At 45.1% G+C, this 27,335-nt stretch overlaps 3 protein-coding genes across 14 annotated transcripts in view; 1 reads left to right on the forward strand and 2 right to left on the reverse strand.

Annotated features, from left to right (window-relative positions):
* Positions 1-749, reverse strand: part of HIPK1 (homeodomain interacting protein kinase 1) — a 48,569-nt gene extending 47,820 nt beyond the window's left edge. For 3 of the 6 annotated variants that reach the window (XM_049709976.1, XM_033435901.2, XM_033435892.2), the window contains exon 1: positions 136-435. The gene's annotated coding sequence lies outside the window, so the exon portion shown is untranslated. Of the gene's footprint in view, positions 1-135; positions 436-537 lie in introns of those variants that run through there. The other 3 variants (XM_033435883.2, XM_004263208.4, XM_033435873.2) reach the window with 2 other exon arrangements.
* A 7,112-nt stretch (positions 750-7,861) lies between these two features.
* Positions 7,862-16,652, reverse strand: DCLRE1B (DNA cross-link repair 1B). Its single transcript, XM_004263207.3, has 4 exons — positions 16,145-16,652; positions 15,361-15,526; positions 14,693-14,875; positions 7,862-12,340 (listed from the first exon to the last, which is right to left on the reverse strand). Exons 1-4 carry the CDS (start codon positions 16,331-16,333, stop codon positions 11,259-11,261), a joined length of 1,620 nt encoding a protein of 539 aa, XP_004263255.1. The 5' UTR covers positions 16,334-16,652; the 3' UTR covers positions 7,862-11,258.
* On the forward strand, positions 15,628-26,774 carry AP4B1 (adaptor related protein complex 4 subunit beta 1). 7 transcript variants are annotated; one of them, XM_033435834.2, is made up of 11 exons: positions 15,628-16,165; positions 17,155-17,344; positions 19,599-19,823; positions 20,480-20,610; positions 21,208-21,355; positions 21,898-22,394; positions 23,421-23,504; positions 24,393-24,496; positions 25,238-25,445; positions 25,794-26,075; positions 26,337-26,774. In XM_033435834.2, the coding sequence occupies exons 2-11, from the start codon at positions 17,232-17,234 to the stop codon at positions 26,762-26,764; spliced, it is 2,220 nt and encodes a 739-aa protein (XP_033291725.1). In that variant the 5' UTR covers positions 15,628-16,165; positions 17,155-17,231; the 3' UTR covers positions 26,765-26,774. The 7 variants fall into 7 exon arrangements, with proteins under 7 accessions (XP_033291725.1, XP_049566183.1, XP_033291729.1 ...); XM_049710226.1 differs by lacking the exon at positions 15,628-16,165 and adding an exon at positions 16,687-16,709; XM_033435838.2 differs by lacking the exon at positions 15,628-16,165 and adding an exon at positions 16,706-16,834.
* The last annotated feature ends 561 nt before the right edge of the window (positions 26,775-27,335 follow it).

Below are 27,335 nucleotides of genomic sequence, written 5' to 3' on the forward strand. Positions count from 1 at the left end.
GGGGCCGCTGAGGGAGGCTCCCCCCGCAGGCCGGGCGCCCCGGAGAGCCCGTGGCCGGCCCGGCCCCGCCGCGGGAAGCCGATGGGAGGTCGCTCCCTGCCAAGGCCACTTCCCCCCCCCCCCGCCTCGACTCACCGCCGGTGTGTCTGGTTCTCAGCCGCGAGCTGGGGCTGCAGTGAGGAGGCGGCGGAGGAGACGAGATCCGGGGCCCCGCCGCCGGATCATCATACCCCCCGCGCGAGCCGGCCCGGGCCCCGGCCCCCGCCCCCCGGAGCCGTCCCCGCGCCCGTCCCACGGGGGGAGCCCCCTCAGCCTCCCCCCAGCTCCGCCGCCCGGCCTCTCGCCGCCGCCGCCGCCGCCTCAGCACCGCGCGCTCCCGCCTCAGCCTCCCGCTGCCGTCCGGGGCCACCGCCGGGCCCCTGACTCCGCAGCCGCCGTTGTCGCCAGACTCGACGAGCTGAGCGCCGAGCGGCCGCCCCCATCCGGCCGGCCCCTCCTCGCGGGAACTAGTCCCCAGCCCCGCGCCATGACACCTACTGAGGCGGAAGTGTCGGAGAGCGGGCGGGTTAGGATGACTTCATAGTACTGGTGGGAGGGGGAGGGGAGTGGGAGTGGGAGTGGGGGGGCCTCCGTGGGGAGCCAGCGTGGATCGAGTGGGGGGATCGGCTCCCCGCCCCCTCCTCACGGCCGACTCCGCGGTGATTTAAAGGTGCTTGGTGGCGGTGTGGCGGTCCAGCTTTAAAATGTCATCCCCGCCAGTGTGACATCACCACCGCCTAGCGTGACACCCCCAGAGATTGGACAGCGCGCGGGGAGGCAGTGCTTACCGAGGAAGCCCCCTGCTGGTGAGGAATTACCTCAGTTTAGGCTTTGATGTATCGTTGCAATCTAGGGACGTTCTAGCTGCTTGACAGCGGTGTATAGGATCTGTAAGCCTCCACACGCATTAGGAGCCCCTGAGCGGGCTCTTCCCTTGCCTCCTTGGGAACCTGGGTTTGCATTAGGAGGTGAGAAAGAATAGCTGTGCTCTGAACCCAACCCCCTCAAAACCCGCAGTGAGCTAATACATAATTTTCTCTCCTCTACCAGGAGATAGCAAAACCGGGTATTCAGGAAACGGAATGCGTTGGGCACACAACATTCTGGAAAAATAAACACTGCGTGAAAACTAGGTTATCCTAATAGAAAGACAGTTGCCATCTCCCTGGGCCAAGAAATTCTGGAAAACTTCAGATATACCTCTTGCTGATTCCTAAAGAGTGGGACATTTGTAGGGAGATGGTAGTATATTTTTTTCCATCCCGCAAGTGCTGGAGGCGACAAGGATCTGTGCCCTAGAAAGTGGCTGTGCAGCACCATGGGTATTTATTTGCATATACGCTTTAAGGAGAGGGCAGATGTGGCTAAGACAAGATTCTGCTATCGGGTTATATTTCTCAGATGTCATTCATTATACATCCTTGACCTCTTTGGATGGAAGAGATAATTTTTGTGAAGATGTGCTAAAGTGGTTATGCTACCTTTGGGTTTCTCTCCTGGCTTAACAGCACTGGGAGCAGTTCTGTTTTGTCGGGAACAGGGAACTTTATTTCCCTAGAAGACCAGGGTTAGCAAGAGTATTCAATCCCACAGGGCAGGTTTGTTTGCTTATTTTCACAGAAACTTAGAGAACATAAAGTCCTACGATGGACTGACCTGGGAAACCTCAAGACATGGAGAGTTGGTGAACATGCCTGCTTGGGGAGCTAGGAAAAAGGCAGAACTTGAGCTCTGGGGTAGAACAGATCCTGCTTGAAAAGCAGGCTTCCAAAACATTAATTGCTTACCATGCCTTGGTTCAACCCAACTCCATGACAGGCCTCTAAGCTCCTACTCTCCCACATTATGTCCCTTTCCTCTTTTCAAACACATCTCAAAATTTGCCTTTAGGAAGACTTTCCTCTTTGACTCCCACTTGATTCTGGTTATTCAGTTCTGCATCATCATTTGACTACTTCATTTACTTCTTGTACCTTATTTATTTTACTTGTTGATCTCTATTTTCATTGTTCTTTGGTCATTTCCTCAGTCTGTCTCACTACATTGAGACCTTCTTAAAATCTATTTTAAAATAGATAGATCTTAAAATCTATTTTCCTCTCTCCAGTATTCGTATATCCATCCAACAAACTCTCTCTGCTTGATGCCAGGTACTCTCCTACACATTGAGTCAGATGCAAGATGAATAAGTCATGATCTTTTCCCTCAGAAAGCTTACAGTACAGTCTAGTGAGGAAAAAAAAATGCATGGGGACATATATCTAAGATTTGAATGACAGAGTCAGGGAAGATCTTCAGAGAAGGTGATGTTTAAACATGGTACGCTTAAAGAAATTTCAGAGTTTAGTGTAACTAGAGTTCATTTGTCAATTCAGCAAGTATCTATTGAGTATCTTCTGTATGCCAGATACTGTGTTAGAATTAAAGATAACAAAGAAGAAAAGGGTATGGTCTGTGCCCTGAAGGAGCATACAGTTCAGCAGAGAAGTGGCAGAGTATGGAAACAGTAAGGTAGGCCGAGTCAGATTTTGAAAGGCAATGCGGAGCTAGTGGAGGTTTAATCAGACAGGTAATATGAAGGAATCTGTGCTTTAAAGAGAGAACTGGTAGCAGTGAGGAGGATGGCAGGCTGGAGTGGGCAAAGACTGGACAAAGAGAGTCTAATTAGAAAACTGTGATGAGGGTTTGATCAAGCAGGGAACATGGAGAGAAGGGAGAAGATATGTGAACTATTTCCTCCCAAAGTCGGGCAGCTGGAGAGGGAGATGGAGCTGTTGCCAGTTGGAAGCATTGATGTGTCATCTAGGGTGTGATATCCCTCTAGGGCCTAGATTCAGCGTTGTAGACTAGAAGTCACTGAGGAGCTGCAGTGTTTAAGGCCAAGTAGGAGAAGCTGACCAAAAGGCTGTGTCTTGAGAGAAATTGAGTCCGAAAGCTAGGCAAACTATCCAAACAAGTAGTAAATCCAAGGGACCCAGAAGAAAAAGAGAATTCAAGTAGAAACCAACAGTTCTAAAACTGGGAAAACCAGATGAGAGTGAAGGCCTGAAGTAAAGAATAGGAGGCAGAACGTGGGCAAATCCTTTGAATCAACAAGAGAGAATCCTCACTGATTTTTCAAATCTAGACTCCAGGAAACTTTTTATTTGGAAAAGATTTCACACTCATAGAAAAGTTGCAAGAATAGTAAAAGGAGCACCCATATACCCTTTACTCAGATTTACTTATTAACATTTTGAGCCTGTTGCTTTAACATTTGCATTCTCAGCCAAATAGATTACACACACATTTTTATCTGACCGTTTGCAAGTAAATCGCATACGTCATGCCCCTTTATCCCTTAATATTTGAATGTCCTGAGAATAAATACATTCTTTTACAGACACAATATGTACAATTATCAATTCCAGGAAACTTAACATTGATAAAATACTTTTATCTCATCTACCATCTGTATTCCAAATTTGTCAATCCAATAATCTTTCTTACCATCTTTTCCTCTTCCAGCACAAGATCCAGTTTAGAATCAAATATTCCACTTAATTGTCAGTCTCTTCAGTCTCTGTTAATCTGAAAGAGATCCTTAGCCTTTCTTTGTCTTTGATATTTTTGAAGAATACAGATTCCGTCTTTAAAATAACACAATGCTCCTCATTTTAGGTTTGTCATTTATGTTTATCTCATGTTTCTTCATTACTAGGTTCAAGTTATCCATTTCCGGCCAGAATAATGACACTGCGTTCTTCTCAGGGTATCACACCCAAAGTTAGATGAATGTCTCTGTCCCTCATTGGGTGATAATATTTTTTTTAATTGAAGTGTAGTTGATTTACAATAGTGTGTTAGTTTTCAGGTGTACAGCAAAGTGATTAGGTTATATATATATATTTTTTCAGATTATCTTCTATTATAGGTTGTTACAAGATATTGAATATAGTTCCCTGTGATATACGGTAAATCCTTGATTCTTATCTATTTTATGTATAGTAGTTTATATCTGTTAATTCCATACTCCTAATTTATCCCTTCCCCCCCTCTATTTCCCCTTTGTTAAACATGTTTGTTTTCTATGTCTGTGAGTCTGTTTCTATTCTATTCCACAGGGACACTTCCTTGACCTTTATCTGAACTGCACTTTACCCCCATTAGCCAGTCTTATTTTCTTCTTAACAAGTATCACTATCTGATATTTATTCATGTATACTGCCTGTCTCTCTCTTTTAGAATTTAAGTTCCATGTGGGCAGGACATTTTCTGTCTTGTTCACTGTTTTATATCCTCAATGTCTGGAACACATGCCTGGCACATAGTAGGTATTCAATAAATATTTGTTGAATGAACAAATGAATGAAGGGATTTATGGACACTAGTTTTCACATAGGGTAGTTGCCAGTTATAGAGATAATATTTATACAGTATCTGCCGAACTAAGCATTCAGTGGTTGTCAGCCCCTTGAGGGCTATGAACTCTGCTTTATTCCCTCTTGGAGAGAAATAGTATTTATTGAGGAAGGATTGCCTAAAGGATGTGCAATCCATCCATTCCTTCAGATTGATTCATTTATTCATTCACCCAATGTTTATCATTAAGAACGTGCTATGTGTTCTAGACAGTAGGGATGAAATAGTGAACAAAACAGACAAAAAAAAAAAAGAGTCCTGGAGTTTACAGTCTAGTACAGCGAGGAACACACTAACCTCAATAGGTAAATGATATCATATGTGAAGTGCTCTATGGAGAAAAAGCAAGGCAGGGAAAGAGGGAGTGGCAGGCAAGGTGGTTGTAATTTTAAATACGATGACCAGGAATAGCCTCACTGAGCAAAACCTTGAAGGAGGTGAGGGAGCCATGTGGGTATCCTGGGTGGAAAAGATGGTAGGGAGAGGGAAGAAGTGAGGTGAGTGCTTACCGGGCACATTGCAGTAACTGCAAGGAGGTCAGTGTGCCTGGAGCAGAGTCAATGAAGTGTGGGAGACGAGGAGGAGAGGAACCGGCAGATGGTGGGCACCATTCAGACCACCAGGAGAACTTTGGTTTTTATTCTGAGTGAGCTGGGAAACCATCGGAGGATTTGAGCAGAGAAGTAACATGCTATGATTTATGTCATGGCTGCTGTGGGGACTCTACTTGTGTATTTGGAGAGGAGGGGGGCAGTGTTGGAAGCAGGGAGAACATTTAAGAGGCTACTGAAGAACTCGGACAAGAGACAAAGGTTGCTTGGACAAGGGTGATAGCGGTGAAGATGGTGAAAAGAAATAAGATTCAGGATATGTTTCAAGGTACAGTCAACAGGATATACTGACAGATGATAGTGTGGGTAGGAGGGGAAAGCAACAGGAAAGGGAGAATAGGAAACCAAGCTTACTAGAGACACATAATAGGGTTACTCAGGAGTATGGAACGCCATTCTGGTGTATGAGATCATGACTTTAAAATGAAACCAGTCAGCCTGGTTGAATGATTTCTCCAGCAACATCTAGCCGCTCTAGTGCAGGCAAAGAGTAGATAGATATTATGATTTATCCAGAATTGGAGTTTTTCGAGGCAAGTTTGAGTGAAAGAGAGCAAGGGAGTGATATTATATTGATGGATTGTAGCATACAGTCCAGTCAAGGTAGGAAGTGAAGCTCAGAGAGAGCTTATGAACAGTAAAACATTGGCAATGAGGGTACTTGAGCAGATAAGCTGGGAGAAAAGAGGGTTTAAATTTGAGATTTCAGATGTAGTACAACTTATGATAATGACAGGGTGGTAAGGTAGAGAGAGGGAAATAAGGTCTTTGGAGATGAGGAGGTCAAAGAAACTGAGAGGCCAGAATGTTGAAGTCATCCAGGATGAAGACAGAGTTCTGAAGGAGGAAGTGAACAGGTGGAGATATGGGGAGAGTGGCACTCAGAGAGGGTGGAAACTCCTGGCCCTTTCCCACATCCTTTGCCCTATGCATCGCTTCCATCTGGCTGTTCCTGAGTTACATCCTTTTATAATAAACTGATGATCTAGTGAGTAAAATGTTTCTCTGAGTTCTGTGAGTTGCTCTAGCAAATTAATCAAACCCAAAGAGGGGGTCATTGAAACCTCCAATCTATAGTGATCAGTCAGAAGCACAGATGATAACCTGGACTTGTGATGGGCATCTCAAGTGGTGGCGGGGGCAGGCTTGTGAGACTGAAGGCTTAGTCTGTGAGATCTGATGTCCTCTCCGAGTAGATAGTGTCAGAACTGAGTTGAATTATAGGACACCCAACGGGTGTTAGAGCATTGTTGGCTGGCAGGGGAACCCCTGCTTGCAATTTTGGGTGCTCAGACCTTTTAGCAGGTTTTCTCCAAACCTTATATTCCCGACTCCCTAAGCACCAGGCGTCTGCTCTCACCCTCATGCTTTGTTTCTACAGAGCCTGGTTAGTAGGGTGAGTGAGCCTGACCCAATTTTCTTGGCTTCTTAGAAGCACACCTTTCAGTGAGCACATTAAGGATGCGGTTGTAGCACTGGAGACAGACTTCATCCTCCACTCTCCAAAGTTATTACAAATTGGTGGGAGGAGTTAGGACTGGTTAGATAGCCCTAATACAATAGTGTTTTAAATATGTGGATACTGCAAGGGAAACACTAACCCAAGGCTAACCAGAAGTTTTGTGTGATTGAAAGATGATTCAGTAAGCTATCCGTTTAGGGAAAGAACCAAGCCCAAGAATCTGGGAGCTTTCTGTGATCTGGTGGGTCCAGGATGTGGTCAAAGAAGAGAAAGTTACCCAGGAATGAGATAGTCAAGGTGGAAGGGTGTATCTAAATAAAAGCATTGTGGCCAAAATAAAGACAAGCTTAACCATTCTGAGGATGAGAATCCCCCACGGGCAGCTGTAGATACAGATACTAATAAGGGCAAGCAGAATCATTCTGTAGTGATGTAGGTGGGATATCTTATGGAAGAGAAAGGGAGAAGTGCCATGAACCCAAGATGAAACAGCTTGTGGTGGTGGTGGTTAGAGAGGGTGAGAGGTGGGAACAGGTTACGGACTGACAGTTACTCACTAGTGATAGCATCGGAAATATGTGCACATACAGGGAACTATATTCAATATCCTGTGATAAACCATAATGGAAAAGAATATGAAAAAGAATGTATATATATATATGTGTGTATATATATATGTGTGTATATATATACACACATATATGTACATATATATGTATATATACGTATATATATATACGTATAACTGAACCACTTTGCTCTACAGTAGAAATTCACACATTGAAAATCAGTTATAGTTCAGTAAAATAATTTTTCTTTTAAATGGACCTCCAGATGGAATTTCTCCTGCTTATGAACCACTCCAAGAATGCAGAGAGAACTGTCTCTTTGGGGGTGGACTTGAGATAGAGAACCCAGGTCTAAATCCCTTTTCTTGAACAAGTGGATTCACTTATCTTCTATTTCCTACCACAAAGGGTAGTCTGGATCAGGAGTAAGAGATGGTTCCCCAAGGCCAGTCAGGCAGATTTTCTTCCCTAAAGGGACTTAAATCACTTTCAGTCTCCTTGTGGAAAAGTACAAGTTTTCCCACAGATCATGAAGCAAATAACTAATTGATCTCTAGGGAACTTCTTGTCTCCTAGTAACTTCAAGCTTCATTGCAAGATCTTCATAGATCTATGGGGTCATCCTTAAATTCTAAAAATAAATTAAATTGGCTTCTTAAAGATGTAGCAAAGCAGCATGTTTATATGAGGAAGTGTTGAGAAATGAAACAAATAAGACAACTGCCAATCTCTATTATAAACCAGACAAATTTAATTTAGAATAGTATGAAATCTTCCCATTATTTTTTTTAAATTTTATTTATTTATTTATTTATGGCTGCGTTGGGTCTTCGTTGCTATGCGTGGACTTCCTCTAGTTGCAGTGAGTGGGGGCTACTCTTCGTCGTGGTTTGCAGGCTTCTCATTGCAGTGGCTTCTCGTTGCAGAGCACGGGCTCTAGGAGTGCGGGCTTCAGTAGTTGTGGCATGCGGGCTCAGTAGTTATGGTTCGCGGGCTCTAGAGCGCAGGCTCAGTAGTTGTGGCGCACGGGTTTAGTTGCTCCGCGGCATGTGGGATCCTCCGCGGCATGTGGGATCTTCCCGGACAAGGGCTCGAACCCATGTTCCCTGCATTGGCAGGGGGATTCTTAACCACTGCGCCACCAGGGAAGTCCCTTCCCATTATTAATACAAAAACATGCCACCAACAACTAAATTCCTCAAAGCCCTTTGCTTCTACCTCCCACCCCCCCATTTGAATTCATATAGATCCCGCTTCTATATGGAAGGTATTCTATAGGAATACGTGTGACACAGCACGTGCCAAGAGTTGACAGGTTTCCTTGTTGCTAGAAGATAACTCCCATCTGGGGGCCCTTGTACTGAAGCCTACCTTATCTCTCCCAGCCACCTTCGAGTAGAACAGAAGTGAGACAGCTAGAGGCTCCCAGATGAAGTCAGGCTAAGCCTTGCCCACACAGCTTAGTAAATATTAATGTAGCACACAAGATGATTTTCTACGTACCATTCTAATGACACCATTTGAACTTAATGAGTCTTCAAGGTATTTTAATGCTATCCTCTTCTGCAGAAAGGATAGTAAGGAAACCTTTCTGGAGGGCACTGGGCACAATTTGCATCAAGAACTTAAGACTGTTGGGATTAGCAGATACAAACTACTATATAGAGAATGGATAAACAAGGTCCTACTATATAGCACAGGGAACTATATTCAACCTAATGGAAAAGAATGTACATATATTTATAACAGAATCGCTCTGCTGTACAGTAGAGATTAACACAACACTGGAAATCAACTATACTTCAATAAAATAAATTTTAAAAACTTAAAACTGTTATCCCACTTCCAGTAATTTACTCCAAGAAAATAAACACAAATGCCATGATATATGCATAAGAATGTCCATTGTAATATGTGTAATTGTGAAAAAAAGAGCACACAAAATGTTGAATAAAACAGAAATAGTTTTAATTAAGGTATACCCATATGATAGGGTATTATACAACTATTAAAATGACATTTTGAATAATATTTAATGATATGAGAAAATGCTTAAAATATTAAGAGTAAAATGCAGGATATAAAACTATATACATTATTACCCCAATTTGGAAAAAAATATATATATTTAATATATTTACATGCACAGAAAAAGACTAGAAGAAAATAATTGATCTACATGGAGGAATTCTGATTTTTTCTTTATATTTTGTATGACTTCCAAAGTTTCTTATTTTATATAGAGAATAATTTTTTTTTAAAGAACCAGAGGCTGAGAGAACCAATATTTAAAATATCCATCATGTGATAGGCACTGAGCTAGGAATTTTACCAATTCTCTAACCTCCAAAGCAATCAGGAGAGTCCCTGGTTTACAGATGAGAAACTGAGGCTCTGCTATGGAAGCCTGATATCTCTATTTGCCCAGGTACCCTGGATTCAAGCCCAGGACAGTGCCCATGTCCCCTGCTACCCCACATGCCTCACCTGCTATGGCTCCTAGTGGGCCCATGGGAGGCTTACAGTGAAGGTCACTGACAAAACAGAGCTGTATACAGCTTGCCCAAGAGAAAGGCCTTATTTTGCTTTCTAAACTCTTTATATTTTCCTCCAGAAGTAGACAATTTCCAGCCCCCTGGACAAGAATCAGAGGCTTCTTCATTGTTTTTATCCATGTGCCCAGCTCCACATGCCTGTGCCCCCTGTGACTGTGGTATCTGCTGTCCTGCATATTGGTTTGGCATTTTGTCAGGCTGTGAGCAGAAGGTCAGGGCAGAACTGCACACCCTCACCCCTTCCACCAGCTGGCTCCTTCGTCTCTGCCCTGGTTACTGAAACAAACAGGCTATGTCCTCCAGCTCCCTACTCAACCCAAGGATGGAAGGGGGGGATACTGGGTGGAGGGGGGCAGCAAATATCCCAGCTGTGTGAACAATCAAGACGATCTGGCAGCACATTTGATCTTTTGTAACCTTATTTCAGCCAAATAGTCAGGGCCTCTAGGCAGCTGGGAGGCCCATCTTACTCTAAGCCTAATGTTTGGCTGGGTTCCAGATACTGCCTTGGTGAGGGGTGCCCAGTCCCCCAGCTGGCTGTCTTCCAGGTAGGTCCTCAGGGACACTAACTGCAAACTCTCACGGAGGCAGAGGTGGAAATTTTCTCCAGTTTTTCAAGGATCTTCATCACTTCCTGTTCCCTCCCAGAGGCAGAGACAGGAAGTGACTTGGATGGGGTCACAGCAAATCAGTGCCCTTCAGGATTGGAACGTGCTGCCTGGGTCACTTTATCCTCCTGCACCACAGTTCCTAAATTAAAAAACAGAACTACCTAGGGACTTTTATCTAGGAAGAGACAGAAGGGGACATGGGGAATGACACATGACACACAAAACAATGGGAATAAACTGGTCCTTTTTGATCAGACTCTATCTCTTTCTGCAGCCACACAAGAGAACTGCATGTTCACAAAGTCTGCAGAGTGGTTAGGACTCTGCTTCCACTGCAGGGGGCGCGGGTTCGATCCCTGATCAGGGAACTAAGATCCCGCATGCCACACAGCCAAAAAAAAAAAAGTTTGGAGAAATACTGGGTTAAACAAAGTTAAACAGATTAAATTACTGCAGGACTTCCCAGAACATTTAATGTGCTCACATATACTGTAAAGGGGTTATAATGTAAAGTGTTTCTTAAACACAAGTCAATTATAGAACTAAGGATTCCATAGACACTAGGATTCCAATGAACACGCTTTGAGAAGTCTTGTTACAGGGTGGGCATGTACCACAGAAAAGTAAGGCCCCAAATAAGCCATCAGCCACTATCTTCAAAAGTGCAGTGTTGGGCTTCCCTGGTGGTGCAGTGGTTGAGAGTCTGCCTGCTGATGCAGGGGACACGGGTTCGTGCCCTGGTCCGGGAAGATCCCACATGCCGCGGAACGGTTGGGCCCGTGAGCCATGGCCGTTGAGCCTGCGCGTCCGGAGCCTGTGCTCCACAATGGGAGAGGCCACAACACTGAGAGGCCCGTGTACCGCAAAAAAAAAAAAAAAAAAAAAGTGCAGTGTTGATGTGGCACTGCCCATTTGTTAGTGGTAGAAATACAAAGAGTGCTAACTTTGAAAATAAACAACTCTTGATGAATTTTTTTTAAAAAAGTGCAGTGTTGGATCAAACAAGGTTGTCATTCTGTACTCTCCTGTCTGTACTTGAGCAAGAGTTGATGGTATTTTTCCGCTTGCTGGTCAAAGCCCCTGGAAGAGAACCCTACCTGGAGAAAGTTCACTGGAGTCAGAAGGTATTTGAGTGCCAGGCCCCTGTACTCAGGAGCCAGAAGAGGGGCAGCCTTGCTGCTGTGAGACTGGGGAGAATCCTGGCCCATCCAGGCTCTCTGGTTCCCTGTGGCTGCTGAGCCCGCATTGTCTCCCCTGGGTACCAAGTAGGGCCCTACACTGATTTCCTCCCCAGTTTCCGGAGAGGAAAATTCTTTATCTGTAGACCCTAAGTGCACTGAAAAACCCGAGGGGGCAGTCAATACAGTCACCATCTTCTGGGACTCGGAGGAAGGGACTGCACCCTCCCATTCTTTGTTGCGGACGTCCGGGAACGGCTGCTTCTTGATCTTCAAAGGATGGTGGGAGGGCCGCTTCTCAAGCTCCCCAGAAAGGTTCTCATTCTTGGTCTTCTTCAAGTCCCTGTCAGCTTGCGAGTGATCAGCATTTTCCTCAAGGGATTCAAACACGACACCCTGGGTTCTCAGTCTCTTTAGCTTCCTTTCTAACAATAGCCAGAGAAAACTTGGATTTCTAGAGGAGGAACTCATGTATTGCTGTACAGAGTCTGGAATCAGAGGCACAGAGAGCCTGGGGCTCAGGCTGTCCTGAAAGTAGTCCCTACAGGGTTGTCGCCTGACAATGGGCACCACCTGGCACGGCCTCAGTGCTTCGACAAAGGCACGGAGCTCAGGGTAGGAGGAATGGTCAGAGTAAGGGATGATGTGGATATCGGGGTGGGAACGGTAGATTTTCCGGCTGGTGGGGAGGATAGCAATGGTAGGGTGGGTCTGGTTCCAACGCAGCATAGCCGAATGGCAGATCTCCATGTGGTCCACGGCATGGATGCGGCCAGCCTTCTCCTCCACTGTGAACACATCTGCCAGGCCCAGCAGCTGCACTAACTCCAGGCGCCGAGGACTCAATACCACCCAGGTCCGAAACTCCAGGGCCAGCTGCTCCAGCAGTGACTCTTTTCCCAGGCTATAGAGTCCTGAATAATGTTCAAGGGATTGGGGAAAGTAAGAGAAGGAAGAGGATGAAGCTAATAAGTCAACCAAATGTTTAATAGAAATACACAAAATTAATGGGACTACCCCCTGACTGTCTATCGGGAAGGAGGTGGCATTTGAGCTGAGGTATATGGAGGGTGGGGTAGGGAGAAGTTTAGCACAGAATCCACTCATTCATTCAGTTCAACAAAGGAAAGCATCTATCAGGTGTTAGGCACCGTGAAAACAAACAAAAATCTCAGTCCTCAAGGAGTGTAATCCATTTGGGGACCCAGAAACAATGCATGCTACAGACATGCACAGAGTATTATGAGGGCACAGAAAAACATCTACCAGTTGATAGAGTTAGGGATAGCTTCCTGAAAATGACAACTTAGATAAATCCTAAATGATGGGTGCAAGTTAATCTGGCAAGGGAAGGGGATGGTAGAGAATATTTTAAGAGAGGTCGTTTCAGTGTTACTAAGGTACAAAGAAACTGGTAAGAAATGACACTAGAGAGGTGAGCAAGGGCCATATAATAGGGGGCTTTGTATGTACTGCTAGGGAGCTTGTTTTTAATTCTGTAAGTGAAGGTGTCATTAAGGAGTTGCAAGCAGGAAAATGGCTAATTCTAATTATAGGATTCATAGGATCAGAGCAGGGCTTTAGAAAAAAAAGTGGCAGCAGTATTATTCAAAGACCTGCATGAGAATATACTGAAAGCAGAAGTACCAGTTAGAAGGCCCAAACAGTACGTATAGAGAAAGAAATGGAGACCTGAATTTGGGTAATGGTTATGGTAACAGATATGGGAGATGTTGTTTAAGTAGTTGTCTCAGACCTTTTCTGAAGGTGTATTTCAAGTCTACAACCAGACTGTGAACGCCTTTAAAGAATCTATATTTCCTTTATATCCACCTTATTCCTCATCATGGTTCAAAATCTCACTCTTTGGGCACAAAGGTAGCTGATTTTCTTTTCTCTCTCCCTATCCTTCCCCCTTTTATTTTACCTCTTCTAGGCCCTTTACTACTAGACTGTAAGCCCTCATATTTTATTCATTTTTTTCTATTCCCACTGCCTATCAGAATACTTGGCACACAGTAGGGGATTATTGTATATCTGCAAAATTAATCAAGCCCTACTACAGTACCCTACTCGCCAGCTGTGCTTCTCTGGGAAAACTCTGCATTGAAAACTCCAAGAATAGTTAGCACTGATATTTCTTCATGAGTAGTCAAGCAATCCTGAGAGGGAAAAATCTCTCCATCAACTTGGTAGTCACTCTGGAAGGTACATAATTTTTTTTTTCAATGCCTTTGTTTAAACCTATTTTGAAACTCCTTTCAGAGTTGGGGCATATCCTTTTAAAATGTTCATCACGGTGGCAAATTTTTTTCCTTTTGTGGATTTACTACAATTTTGGAAACAATCAAAAAAAAATCATTTGGAACTAAATCTATTACATTTTAAAAAATAAAAATGGATTTTCATCAACTATCCCAAAAGGCAATTTCAAGAAGCCCAAAATGTTTTGTACTGTTGTGGAGTCACTAGAACAAGCAGACAGCTGGGTTTTCAATGTATCTAACTGCAAGAACAACACTCACCTGAATATCTACATTCTGATAAACTTCATTCACTTGCTAACAAATATTTACCGGATGCCTCTATCAGACATTAACCTAGGCATCTGGGATATATCCATAAGTGAAACAAAGAGCCTGTCTATTGTGAAATTTACATTCTAGCACAGGGAGACAGATAATAAAAACTAAATACAATAAATACATAAATTATGGAATACACTGTAAGGTGATAAGGGCAATAGTGTCCCTCTCCACTTAAAACCCTTCAATAGCTCTTTGTCCTAAGAGCAGTGGTTGCATTTAGGATCAAGTTCAAAATGGCTTACAGGCACTTCAGCCCCTCCAGGCTTTCCAGCCTCCTCAACCACTGTGCACCTGTCATACTGCTGCTTCTCTGTTCCACAAACACATAGGACTTCTTCCCACCTCCATCCACACCCTCAAGGAATGTGTGTGTGTGTGTGTGTGTGTGTCAGAGAAAGTGGAGATAGACAATCAACAATAAGCAACAGTATATTAAAACATATGGAGTATATGGGAAGTTGATGAGTGCTATGAAAAAGTTGAATCGGTTTAGGAGATCAGGAGTTGGGAATGTGGGAGTGCAGATGGTGGGCAGATTGTAATTTTAAATAAAAAGGTCAGGGTAGATTTCATGGAGAAAAGGACATCTGCACAAAGACCTGAAAGATGTGAGACACTCCAAAGAACCTAGATTCACTAGCTCCATGAGTGAGAAAAAAAGGAAAGGAAAGCCCTCACCAATCTTTATGTTATGTTGTGGGTGCTTTCGAATGAGCTCAACAATCTGGCGGGCAGCTTCTTCTTGGGAAGGAAGAACCAGAGCTGGGTTGCAATTGGTGTTGTCTAGGTATAAGGTATGGATCTGTTTCCCCAGTCTCAGGGCTGGCTCCTTCAGCATGGACGGTGTATACCGAAAATCCCCTGGAAGAAGAATATATGGGAGGCAGACAGTCAGAGACAAAAGTATAGAAGACAAGCCTCTCCCAATTCCAACAATGGGCATTTGCCTACTGGCCTGTTGGAAAAACCTAGAGTCTAGCAATGATGAATGTAGTACAGCTTCTTTGTGGAAACGTCTCTATTGTGCTTCCGTTTTTTCATGATTTTCTGCAAAGTTCATACCCTTAAAGAGTGGGAAATCAGTTGAGAAAGGGTCACTGTGCTCATGTGGCATGAAGCTAGGAGGTCTCCAGACTTCTACTATAAGTCAAAGATGCTCAAGAAAAGTCGTGTTGGGAATTCCCTGGCGGTCCAGTGGTTAGGACCCCGCGCTTTCACTGCTGAGGGGGCAGGTTCCACCCTGGTTGGGGAACTAAGATCCCGCAAACCGCGGGGCTTGCCCCCCCCACACACACAAAAGTAGTGTCTAGGCTGGGAAAGTGGAAAGGACCCCTCCGGAAGCCCACCTGTGTAGAGAATGGTTCCAAAGTATCCTTCAAACAGAAACATGACAGAGCCAGGGCAGTGATTGGCATCGATGAGGGTTACAGTCATGGTCTCTCGCCCAACTTCATCTAGAGGCAGGACATGGCTCTCACCAACCTCCAGGGCTCGGATCCACTGCTTAGATACCTGAGGAAACAGTTGGTCATCCAGGGAACACAGCCTCCCCTCCCTGATACCTCCCTGGATCAGAAGCTGTGATGGGGATTCCCAAACAATCCTCCCTTCCTCTTCCCACCCTCTACCTCACCCTTCGTACAAGTTTAAATTAAGAGTGCAGAAAACAAGTCTAGTCAGCGATTCTCAAACTTTCCAAATCATAATAATCCTTTGGGGGGCACCTGTTAAAAAAAATTCCAACCAGATTTCCACGACCTGTGCTAGCTATGTCTACTGAATCAGATGGGGGAGAAGGGAGGCGCTGGAGAATCTGTATTTTACTCATCACATTGGGTGGATTCTTATGATGAGGCAAGTTTGGGAAACACTGGCCTAGCTTATGTGAAGAGGTAGGAACAATTTCCTTGGCTGGACTAAAAGTCCTCCCCAATTTATCACTGAAACATCCCAAGCCGGCCAGTTAGAAACCACACTCCTATTCTGGGCTAAAGATGCATTCTGGGTTCTCGCTTTTGTAAAAATCAGTCTCCCTGGCCCCAACTCTATGACTCCAAGGCTGTGACAGATCGGAAGTCCCCACCCAGCTGCCGGGACCAACTGTCGGAGGCCGACTCCAGCCGCCCATACCTGTCGGTGACGGTGCAAGAGGTAAGCGGTGATTGGGGAGCAGTAGAGGGGCCGGGTCCAGGTGCTAGAGAGACCCACGGTGTGGTCCGAGTGCATGTGGGACAAGAAGAAGAGCCGGGCGGAGGCAGCCCGGCGCAGGCTCCAAAAGTCCACAGCGATGGGCGTTTGAGGGATCAAGACCCCGTTCATGGTGGCGGGGTTGGAGAGTCACCAGTGGGATCTTCATGGGAACAGAGCTCCTGCGGGAGGCTCCTACAACGGCGCCCTGAAAAAAGTCATGCTGGGGCAAGAACAGGGCCAGGGGCCGTAAGGAAAGCCAGCTCAGTGGGGAATGAGTGACTAGACTGGGCAGAAAGAAGGAAGTGACCGTGCTGTGGGAGTCTGGGGGTGGAATCGCAAACCACAGAAGGCGCCCAAAGGAGCGCCACTCCCCCAAGCGCGCGGGACCAGGGCCCGAGGCCCTGGTCTCAAAGCGCGCGCTGCTGGGCGGAGACAGGCGGAAGTAGCCGATTTCCGATTGCCCGCCACCGCTCTGCCTGAGGTAGCCGCGCGGCGGCGCCGGGAGGTGAGAGGTTGGGGGAAGGGCACGCTAAGGTCGGGATCCAGGCTGCGCTCGGCGCTCACTGCGAGAGGGTGATTGGCAGCTGCTCTGCGTGGTCCCCCTGGAGGAGGCGGGACTTCCGCAGAAAGGTTGATTGGGCCTCTTGGTGACGGCAACCGCGTGGAGGCGCAAGAAAGGCTGGAACTGGAGAGGGAGGGGTCCACGGACTGTTGGCTGCCGGGCTGGAAGTCGGGCCGAGGGCCTAGAGGTTGCGGGAGAGCTCTGTGGGCGGAGCGAACCAGCCTGCAGGTCCCCGGAAGGATCCGCAGAGCCTAGGGTGGGCCTCGCCAGGGAGCGAGAGGGTTGAAGTTCGAGTGTGGTAGGGCCCGGATGGCGGCCCTGGGGGAAGCCAAGGCTGGGCCAGATCGCGCCTGTAGTCTCTTCACTGACTGACGTTTCCTTTACCCAGGTCCCCACATCGGGGCTAGAAGGAGCCCACGAGTTACCTAGGGATCTCTGGGAACTGCCCCGTGACTGTTCGAGAAGATGCCGTACCTGGGCTCCGAGGACGAGGTGAAGGAGCTGAAGAAGGCTCTGTGTAACCCTCACATTCAGGCTGATAGGCTGCGCTATCGGAATGTCATCCAGCGAGTGATTAGGTATCGCCTAACGCTCTAACTCCCCCATTGCATCCCCATCAGGGCTCTCTACCCCTGGCCGCTTAGAAAGATTAAGTGAACTCGCATCCATGGCAGTTGTATGATTTGGTCTTCCTGCTTCTCTGGACTGCCGTCTAAGTCTCCCTTGTGGGACATATTTTGCTTCTTTTACTCAGCTGGGTGGTTTCATCCATGTCTTGAACTTGTACTGCTGACTTCCAGATCTATGTCTAGCACAGACCTCCTTTTTTTTTATCGTCAGACCCACAGATCCTACTGCCTGCTTGGCATTTCCACCTGGATATTTCTTCAAAGACATGCAAAATAGTACCTACATCCTTCCGCCCTCCCCAGACCTGCTCTTCCACTTGTATTTGTGTTGATGAACGTCACCACCCAGCTGAGCAAATGTGGGAGTCAGTCTTGGTGACACCTGATTGTCACTGTTCAAGTCAGATGGTATGGATTCATGGTTCTAAGTATCCATCCTCTTTTTCTTTTTTTAGCATCTTTATTGGAGTATAATTGCTTTACAATGGTGTGTTAGTTTCTGCTTTATAACAAAGTGAATCAGCTATACATATATCCCCATATCTCTTCCCTCTTGCGTCTCCCTCCCATCCTCCCTATCCCACCCCTCTAGGTGGTCACAAAGCACTGAGCTGATCTCCCTGTGCTATGCAGCTGCTTCCCACTAGCTATCTATTTTACATTTGGTAGTGTATATATGTCCATGCCACTCTCTCACTTCGTCCCGTGTCCTCAAGTCCATTTTCTATGTCTGCATCTTTATTCCTGTCCTACCCCTAGGTTCTTCAGAACCTTTTTTTTTTTTTAGATTCCATATATATGTGTTAGCATACGGTATTTGTTTTTCTCTTTCTGACTTACTTCACTCTGTATGACAGACTCTAGGTCCATCCACCTCACTACAAATAACTCAATTTCGTTTCTTTTTATGGCTGAGTAATATTCCATTGTATATATGTGCCACATCTTCTTTATCCATTCATCTGTGGATGGACACTTAGGTTGCTTCCATGTCCTGGCTATTGTAAATAGAGCTGCAATGAATATTGTGGTCCATCTTCTTTTTTTTTGATTGGCACTGCTGTTCTGGTTCCCTTTTTAAAGCAATTGCAGTAGCTTAGTAGTAGGTCACCTTAGGCCCTCATTTCAGCCAGATTGATTTTCCAGCATATGAATTTGACAATATAACTCTTGTGTATAGCTGTGGATCACAAACTTCAGTATGCACAAAAGTCCCTTGGGGTGCTTTTTTTGTTTGTTTGTTTGTTTTTGTGGTACGCGGGCCTCTCACTGCTGTGGCCTCTCCCGTTGCGGAGCACAGGCTCCGGACGTGCAGGCTCAGCGGCCATGGCTCACGGGCCCAGCCGCTCCGCAGCATGTAGGATCCTCCTGGACCGGGGCACAAACCCGCGTCCCCTGCATCAGCAGGCGGACTCTCAACCACTGTGCCACCAGGGAAGCCCCCTTGGGGTGCTTTTTTAGAAAATGTAAATTTTTCATCCAATCCAGTAATTCTGATTTCAGTAGGGTGGGATGGAACCCAGGAATCTGCATTTTAAACAGACATCCCCTCTAATTGCTATAGGAGATCACAGTTTGAGAAACAGTGATCTACAGAATAAAGTCCAAATTTCTTATCATAGCACCCAAGGAACACCCAGTTAACTACCGGCATACTCTGAAAAGAATGTACCATTCTTGCTCATGTCCACATGCATCACAGTGTGTATTGTTACCTATCTACTACACCTGCCTGGAGCTCCTGCTGATTCCGCTCAAGTATTTCTTCCTCTGTGGAAACATTTTATGACTTTTTGGCAGTGTTAGACCTCCTGATCCCCACTGCACCTTGTCTGTTACTTCTGTTATAATACCAATCTATCATTCTGTAATTAGCGGTGTTCTTGTCTGCCTCCTTGGTAGACTTTTGAGTTCCTTGAGATCTGAGACCATGCCTTCTTCAAGATTATTCCCCAGAACATATCCCTGGAATGTAAAATCTGAATGTGACTGGAATGTACTAGTTTGTTGAATGAATAGAAGAACGTTTATTGCAGGCCCGTTGTGAAGTATTGTGTGATATGATAGACAAAGTAGACCTGGTTGCTCTGCTCTAAGAGATCACAATCTAGTTGGATATCCAGGGCATATAAGTAAAAGGCTTTCTGTTGTAGGTTGGGGATTATGTATTTTACTTTTTTCCTGCTGTGTGTGTTGGTTTCAGGCACATGACTCAGGGCTCGGACATGTCTGGTGTTTTCATGGAAATGGTGAAGGCCAGTGCCACTATAGATATTGTTCAGAAGAAGTTGGTTTATCTCTACATGTGTACCTATGCCCCCCTGAAACCAGATCTGGCTCTCCTGGCCATCAATACACTGTGCAAAGACTGTTCGGACCCCAACCCGATGGTGCGAGGGTTGGCACTACGGAGCATGTGTAGCCTCAGGTGAGCACTCTCCTCCCTTCCTGTATCTCAGTGGCTGATAAGTTCATGTGGTCATGGGGCAGGTTTTTAATGACGACAATTTATTTGAGCTCCTTAATAATGGGGAAGACACTGTTGTAACCTGAACTCAGGTTTTCGGCCATTGCTTTGGTTTAAAAAACTATATATGTGATTTCATTAAGGAATTTTTCTATCCTTACTCTCAGTGAAATAGTTAAATATTTATTTATTCATTTATTTGGCTGCTCTGGGTCTTAGTTGCGGCACACGGGATCTAGTTCCCTGACCAGGGATCGAACCTGGGCCCCCTGCATTAGGAGCACGGAGTCTTAACTGCTGGACCACCAGGGAAGTCCCTGAAATAGTTAAAGATTTCTAAATGTGTGTGTGTGTGTGTGTGTGTGTGTGTGTGTGTGTGCGCGTGTGTGCGTGTGCGTGTGCATGTGTGTTTTTTAACCTGCCTATGTGGCATTATTCCACGTGAAAAGTCAAGTGAGGCTTTTTAAGTTTGGCAGCAGCTTTCTCCACTTTGTTGGAGAAGAATCTGACCAATGCGTATTCAAACATCTACTAAACCCTCTGTTAAGTGAATAGGGGCTAAATTATGTCAAAACTAGTACCTTAGGATCTGACTGACTCTAGGATGTGTTGCTTAGGTTGCCTGGTGTGCAGGAATATATCCAACAGCCAGTTCTCAACGGTCTGCATGATAAGGCTTCATATGTCAGGAGGGTAGCAGTCCTTGGCTGTGCCAAGATGCATACTCTTCATGGAGACTCTGAAGTGGGTAAGTTTCAGTGTAATCTACCATGATCAATATTTATTTGTACTTCCATTATATGACTTTGTAGAAGAGTATGTAGCTTTGGTAGAAAATAATAATGTGACCCTACTTCTGCATGTCGCTTTTTTTTTTTTTTTTTCTTTTGCGGTACACGGGCCTCTCACTGTTGCGGCCTCTCCCGTTGCGGAGCACAAGCTCCGGACGTGCAGGCTCAGCGGCCATGGCTCACGGGCCCAGCCACTCCGCGGCATGTGAGATCTTCCCGGGCCGGGGCACGAACCCGTGTCCCCTGCATCGGCAGGCAGACTCTCAACCACTGCGCCACCAGGGAAGCCCTGTATGTCTCTTTTAAGTAGGACGCAGGGCTTGGTATTTTCTGAGATTAGAGAAGTCCTTTCTTTGGGGCCCACGTGAGATCCTGTGCCTTAGCTGCTTAGAACAGTCTGGAAATGACCATTGTTTTGGCCTTGCACTTTGTTACTGCCTTTGTTATTTTTGTGGCAAAGAAGTTCAGCTTTGTCTGCCTGGAACTGTTATTCTGGCTCTATCACCTTGACTCTGAAACTTTTCTTTATGTGAGATCTTTGTTCTGTTTTATAGATGGTGCCCTGGTAAACGAATTATATAGTTTGCTGCGTGACCAGGATCCAATTGTGGTTGTGAACTGCCTGAGGTCTCTGGAGGAAATTTTGAAACAGGAAGGAGGTGTTGTCATCAATAAGCCCATCGCCCACCATCTCTTAAATCGGTTTGGATGCCTCTGTGCTCTTTTATCATGATCAAATCTACATCCTAATGGGATCTTGTTGATGTATTGAATGAAGGAGAGGTCTTGAACAACTTCTGTAGAGTAGTAAAGAAAGTTAACTGTAACTATTAACTTCCTCATGTTTCATTGAGAGAATTTTTTTTTAATTTGTCTTAGTTTCTTTTGGTGATATAGAGAGATGGCAGAAGGATCCTTCAGGGTTCTGTCCTCTGCAGTCGTTATGTCCTCCAAACTAAGCCATTCATACTATCTTAAAATGTAGAGAATCTGGATCTAGGATATGGTGATCATGTCTTTGGCCTTCGATGAGTGTGCATTTGTACCGTAAACTCATCTTGGAATTTAAAGCCTTATTTTGTGTAAACTTTCGTACATCAGAAGAATAATTTGATTATGGCACAACCTATTTTCAAGAATTCTCCTCTTGTTGTGATGAACAGATGACTGGTGACATGGCAGTAGCATGGAGGTGGTCCTAATTTTGTTGCTAGGATAGCACTTTTGTTTTCTTTTTTGGATAGAATGTCAAAACTGGACCAGTGGGGCCAGGCTGAAGTGTTGAACTTTCTGCTACGCTACCAACCCCGCAGTGAGGAGGAGCTGTTTGACATTCTCAACCTGTTGGACAGTTTTCTCAAGAGCAGTAGCCCAGGTGTGGTGATGGGAGCCACCAAACTCTTTCTGATCTTGGCAAAAAACTTCCCCCATGTGCAAACTGACGTGCTCATGCAAGTCAAGGGAACTTTGCTGGCTGCCTGTTCTTCAGAGAGCCGCGAGCTCTGTTTTGCTGCCCTCTGCCATGTGCGCCAGGTCCTGCACAGTTTGCCGGGTCACTTTAGCAGCCACTACAAAAAGTTTTTTTGCTCCTACTCGGAGCCCCACTACATCAAGCTCCAGAAGGTGGAGGTGCTGTGTGAGCTGGTGAACGACGAGAACGTGCAGCAGGTGCTGGAGGAGCTTCGCGGGTACTGCACTGATGTGTCCGCCGACTTCGCGCAGGCTGCCATCTTTGCCATAGGTAGGTATCTGTTGCTTTTCCTTTGTGAGAGCCTAGACCAACCAGCTAGAAAGCTGTGGAACCACAGAGAGGAAAGGGAGTGAATCTTGCTTCAGAGGCAAAGTATCTTGCACCAAACAGTTAGGTCAGTGACTACAAACAAGGTGGGGAGAAAGGTTTTTTTGGTCAACACTGGTGTTTCCATATCTTCTAGGATATAGACTGTAGGTGATGCAAACTGTAACACAATTTATATTGCCTTTTGTCGTCTGTTATCCAAAATGCTTTTCTGTATATCATCTTCCCACAGCCTTGTGAGGCAGTCAAGAAGAGTGGACAAGTGTTATTACCAGCTTCGTTTAAAAGATGAAGAAACTCAGGCACAAAAAGTTTCTTAAATTGCCCAAAGGTCATATAGTTCCTGAACTGGGACTGGAACCCAGCCTTCCTGACTCAAAGTCCTTTGAAAATTTAGCAATCTTTTATCAAGCTTCTGCTCCGGGCTACGCATTATGATGAGTGGACTGGCACAGAGTAAAACATAAGACTTACAGACCTTTTCATGCTACTCTGTCTGGAATTTAAAGGGCTAGAGTGAGTCAAATGCAAGCAGCTGGGGAGCTAAGTTTTGGAGGACTTCAAGTAGAGGAGGAGAAGGAACCCTCGGATGTAGAATAAAGTATGGTTATTTTTAGAGGCAGAGAAGAGGGCACAAAGAGGGGAGTAGAAAGCCTGCAGTCTGGAGGCTGTTGCACAGTGTTCCCAGCAGGAATATTCCTGTACAGGTGTGCTGCAACAAACTGGTTGCCACATAAATACCTTTGTGACTAAAAGTTTTCAACCTTGTTCAATGGGAAATTCATTTTACCAAAGTTCCCTTTATAGTAAACTTAGATTCTTATTTCATCAAGCAAGGGGTGATTTTCTTTTTCTTTTTCTTAGATATTTCTGGTCCTCTTGGTCTTTCTTTGGCTGGTGGGAAATTATTTTAGAATGAGGTGCTAGTATTTTACTTAACACATTTTTCTGCTTTCCCTTCCTCTGTAGGTAGCATCGCCAGGACCTACACAGATCAGTGTGTGCAGATTCTAACAGAGCTGCTGGGGCTTCGACAAGAGCACATTACCACAGGTAATGGCTACCTTTCTAGGATTTTTTTTTTGGTCAATTTCCCGACCTATAGTATTTGCTCAAAACATATTTGTTGTTCAATAACAGAGGTTTAAACTCTTCTTTGCATCATCATCTGTTGCCATCAGAGAAACATATAGATCTAACAAGAGTAGGGAGTCTTCAGGTTGCCATGAGTCTACAAGGCTGTTGTATAGATCATGAAGGGTGCGAGGGTGACCTTGCTTGTTATTTCCCCACCTTTACCCCTCTTTTTGCTTTATGGCAGCATACTGTAAGCAGTGACTTCCAAGACTGGGACTAGGGTGAGGCAAGCAAATCGCCTAGGATGCAAACATTTAAAGAGGCACTCACTTTTATATAGAGAATGGATAAACAACAGTGTGCTACTGCATAGCACAGGGAGGTATATTCAATATCCAGTGATAAACCAGAATGGAAAAGAATATATATTTTAAAAAAAGAATATATATAAAGAGGCACTCGCTCTCAAGTTTGTGCAAATGCTAACTCTGTGAGTCTTCTTAAATTTTACACCCTGGCACCTTGCTTGCTTCACCATAGCTCCAGCCCTGGTGGCTCCATTTATACTGTCCTCAGAGCATCATTCGACAGCAGCACTCCCCCACATTTGTATATGCTTTCTGGTTTGCCAAGTGCTTTCACATACGTTAACTCATTTATCCTCATGGCAATCTGATGAGCAACACTTATTAAGAAATTGTTGCCCATGTCAGACATTTCTCAGATAATTATTGACCACCCCACCAAACACCCATTTTACAGAAATTGCCCCAGTAATCTAGCCTGAATATGTGACTTTTCTTAAGATTCTTTCCCGTGCGGAGGCTCTAATCCTGTGCTCTTGTGTCCTGAGCTGTGCTCTAGTGGTTGTGCAGACTTTCCGAGACCTGGTTTGGTTGTGTCCTCAGTGTACAGAAGCTGTGTGTCAGGCCCTGCCCGGCTGTGAGGAGAGCATTCAAGATAGCGAGGTAGGCTGTAATTCTCCTTTACTTCTAGGCAGAGGGGGAGTGCTTGGGACCCTGCTCTGTGAAATGGAATCTAATTATTCTTTCCACCCAGTGTCTGAAGTGGAATTCTTAGAATTGATTGCCACCTCAGATTCTGTTTTGGGTGTAGGTGGGATATAAATTATAAAAACATTAGGATTTAGCTATGGTTTTCTTACAAATATTTTGATACCATTGTTCTTGTGAACAGTTTTGAGTCAAGAGATTTAGACCATAGGGTTTTCAGCTGGCATGAAAATCAGAATCGTCTGTGGAATTTTTACAAATATTTGGGCTTCCAGTATGTACTCAAATATTCAAGAGTGGAAGCCCTAGACACACAGAGTTTTAAGAAACTTTGCAGGTGACTCTGATGTGCACACTAGGTTCCCCTAACTTAGGGGAATCTTCCAATATCTTCCACTGAAGCATTAAACCCCAAATTGGGGAAGAAGCCTCAAAGGTGAGGAAGCCTTATTGCTTAAGCAACATAGGCTGTGAGAGTCTTAAGTCTCCTTTTGTGTGGTAGAATTTCATTCCTATTTGTTGTAGAGAGTTTAGTAGGGGGTGAATTAATAAATGCAAGTGGAAGTAAATAAAATATTATACCTTTTCTACTGACTCTAGGGGAAAAGCAAAACCTGCTGCTATCTACTGCCTGCTCTGGCCTGTGTTCTGGACAGCCAAATGTTGAGCACCTGTTCTTACTCCCTTATTACCTAGGGGAAGCAGGCACTTATTTGGCTACTCGGTGTCCACGGGAAGAGAATCCCCAATGCTCCTTATGTGTTGGAAGACTTCGTAGAGAATGTGAAGTCGGAGACATTTCCAGCTGTCAAGATGGAGCTGCTCACGGCTCTGCTGCGCCTTTTCCTCTCTCGACCCGCTGAGTGCCAGGACACGCTGGGCCGTTTATTATACTACTGCATAGGTAGGCTCTTCAGAAGGAAACGGTTGAATTGGGAGATTGCGATTGACATGTATACACTAATAAGTATAAAATGGATAACTAATGAGGACAGGACCTGCTGTATAAAAAAATAAATAAAATCAAATTTAAAAAAAAAAAAAGAAGGAAATGGTACTTGCCATGACCAGTCATACAGGTTCTCACAGCTTTCATTGTTTGGTGAGCCATCTGGGACCGAAGAAGAAAATGTCAACGTTTTCTAGGGTTTCCTCCCTCCTTCATTTTGTTCTCCTATTCTGGTGGGCACAGGGGTAGAACGAGTGTTTTCGTTTTTGTTTTTAATTAACTTAGTCTGTTGTCTTACCTCAGAGGAAGAAAAGGATATGGCAGTACGGGACCGAGGTCTCTTCTACTATCGCCTCCTCTCAGCTGGCATCGATGAAGTGAAGCGGATCCTACGGAGCCCTCAATCTGACCCTTCTCTCAGACTTTTGGAGGATCAGGCAGAAAGACCTGTGAACAGCTGGGCCTCGGACTTCAACACACTGGTGCCAGTATATGGCAAAGCCCGCTGGGCAACCATCTCTAAATGCCAGGGTGTGGAACATCATGGCCCAGAGCTTCCTAACACTGCATCTTTTGCCACATCAGGTAAAAATAGTCCTTACTTTATACCTTGTCATGAAAAATCGTTATCTTTTGCAATGACTGGTAGAGAGTAGAGTACCCTAGCTAAACCTCAGACTGTTGCCCGAATTTTGTCTCTGTGAGCAAGAAGGAAGTTCATCATTGGTTATTTAAGCCATTTCTCTGAAGATGAGAGTCACATTGTATACTACTGGAAATCTAGATTTAAAAATGTAGTTCTACAGATTAAGAGCATCTCTTACACAAGCTTTCTGACTCTTGTAGGACCCCTGATTCCTGAAGAGAACAAGGAGAGGGTCCAAGAACTCCCTGATTGCAGAGCCCTCATGCTAGTCCCCAATCACCAGCTTACTGCTGAGTGTTTTGAGAAAACTTGGCTGAGCCTCAAAGTTGCTCATCAGCAGATGTTCCCGTGGCAGGGAGCAGTCCATCCTGACACCCTCCAGGTGGCCCTGCAAGTCGTGAACATCCAGACCATCGCGATGAACAGGGCTGGGGCTCAGCCGTGGAAAGCCTACCTCAGCGCTCAGGACGACACTGGCTGTCTGTTCCTGACAGAACTGCTGTTGGAGCCCGAGAACTTGCAAATGCAGATCTCAGTAAAACAAAACAAGGCGAGGACAGAGACACTGAACAGTTTTATTTCTGTATTAGAAACTGTGATTGGAACAATTGGAGACATAAAATCATAACAGCTTCTTGCCTATCCTGAGTGAGATGAATAGCTGTCAGAGTTCCTTAGTTTTTCTTATTATAGCTGCTTGTAAGTCCAGATAATATCAAATGCAAAGGAGAATGGGAATCTGGGAATGAGAATTCTTACATTCTTGTCCAAAGGTCATTGGTGAATGACCCCATTTTTCCAGGTGATGTGGTAAAGGTTAATGTTGTTGGTAAGGGGGTGGGAATGGGGTGAGAGTAGGATTTGGATTCTTTCCTAATCAGTTTAAGGGATTATTTTACTCATTAAAGATGCCTGATGTGTCTGGAAACTGACTGGGTCATCATTTGTGGGGGTCATCTTTTCTTCCCTGGATTATTGCAGTGAATTCCTGACTGTTCTCATATTTCTAATCATGGTTTTTAGGCCAGAGTTCAGAGTCCTTAGCCTGGCGTCTCAAGTACCTCTTCAGTGCCATGTCTCAGCACTCCCCAGGATACCCTCTGTTCTGGCCAAGCAAACCACTTGCAGTTCCCTGAATACGCTCGGCTCTCTCTCACCTCTGTGCCTTGGCACCTGCTTTTTCTTCTCGCCTAGACTAT

Source organism: Orcinus orca, chromosome 1 (genome assembly GCF_937001465.1).
Source record: "Orcinus orca chromosome 1, mOrcOrc1.1, whole genome shotgun sequence".
Lineage (NCBI taxonomy): Eukaryota > Metazoa > Chordata > Mammalia > Artiodactyla > Delphinidae > Orcinus > Orcinus orca.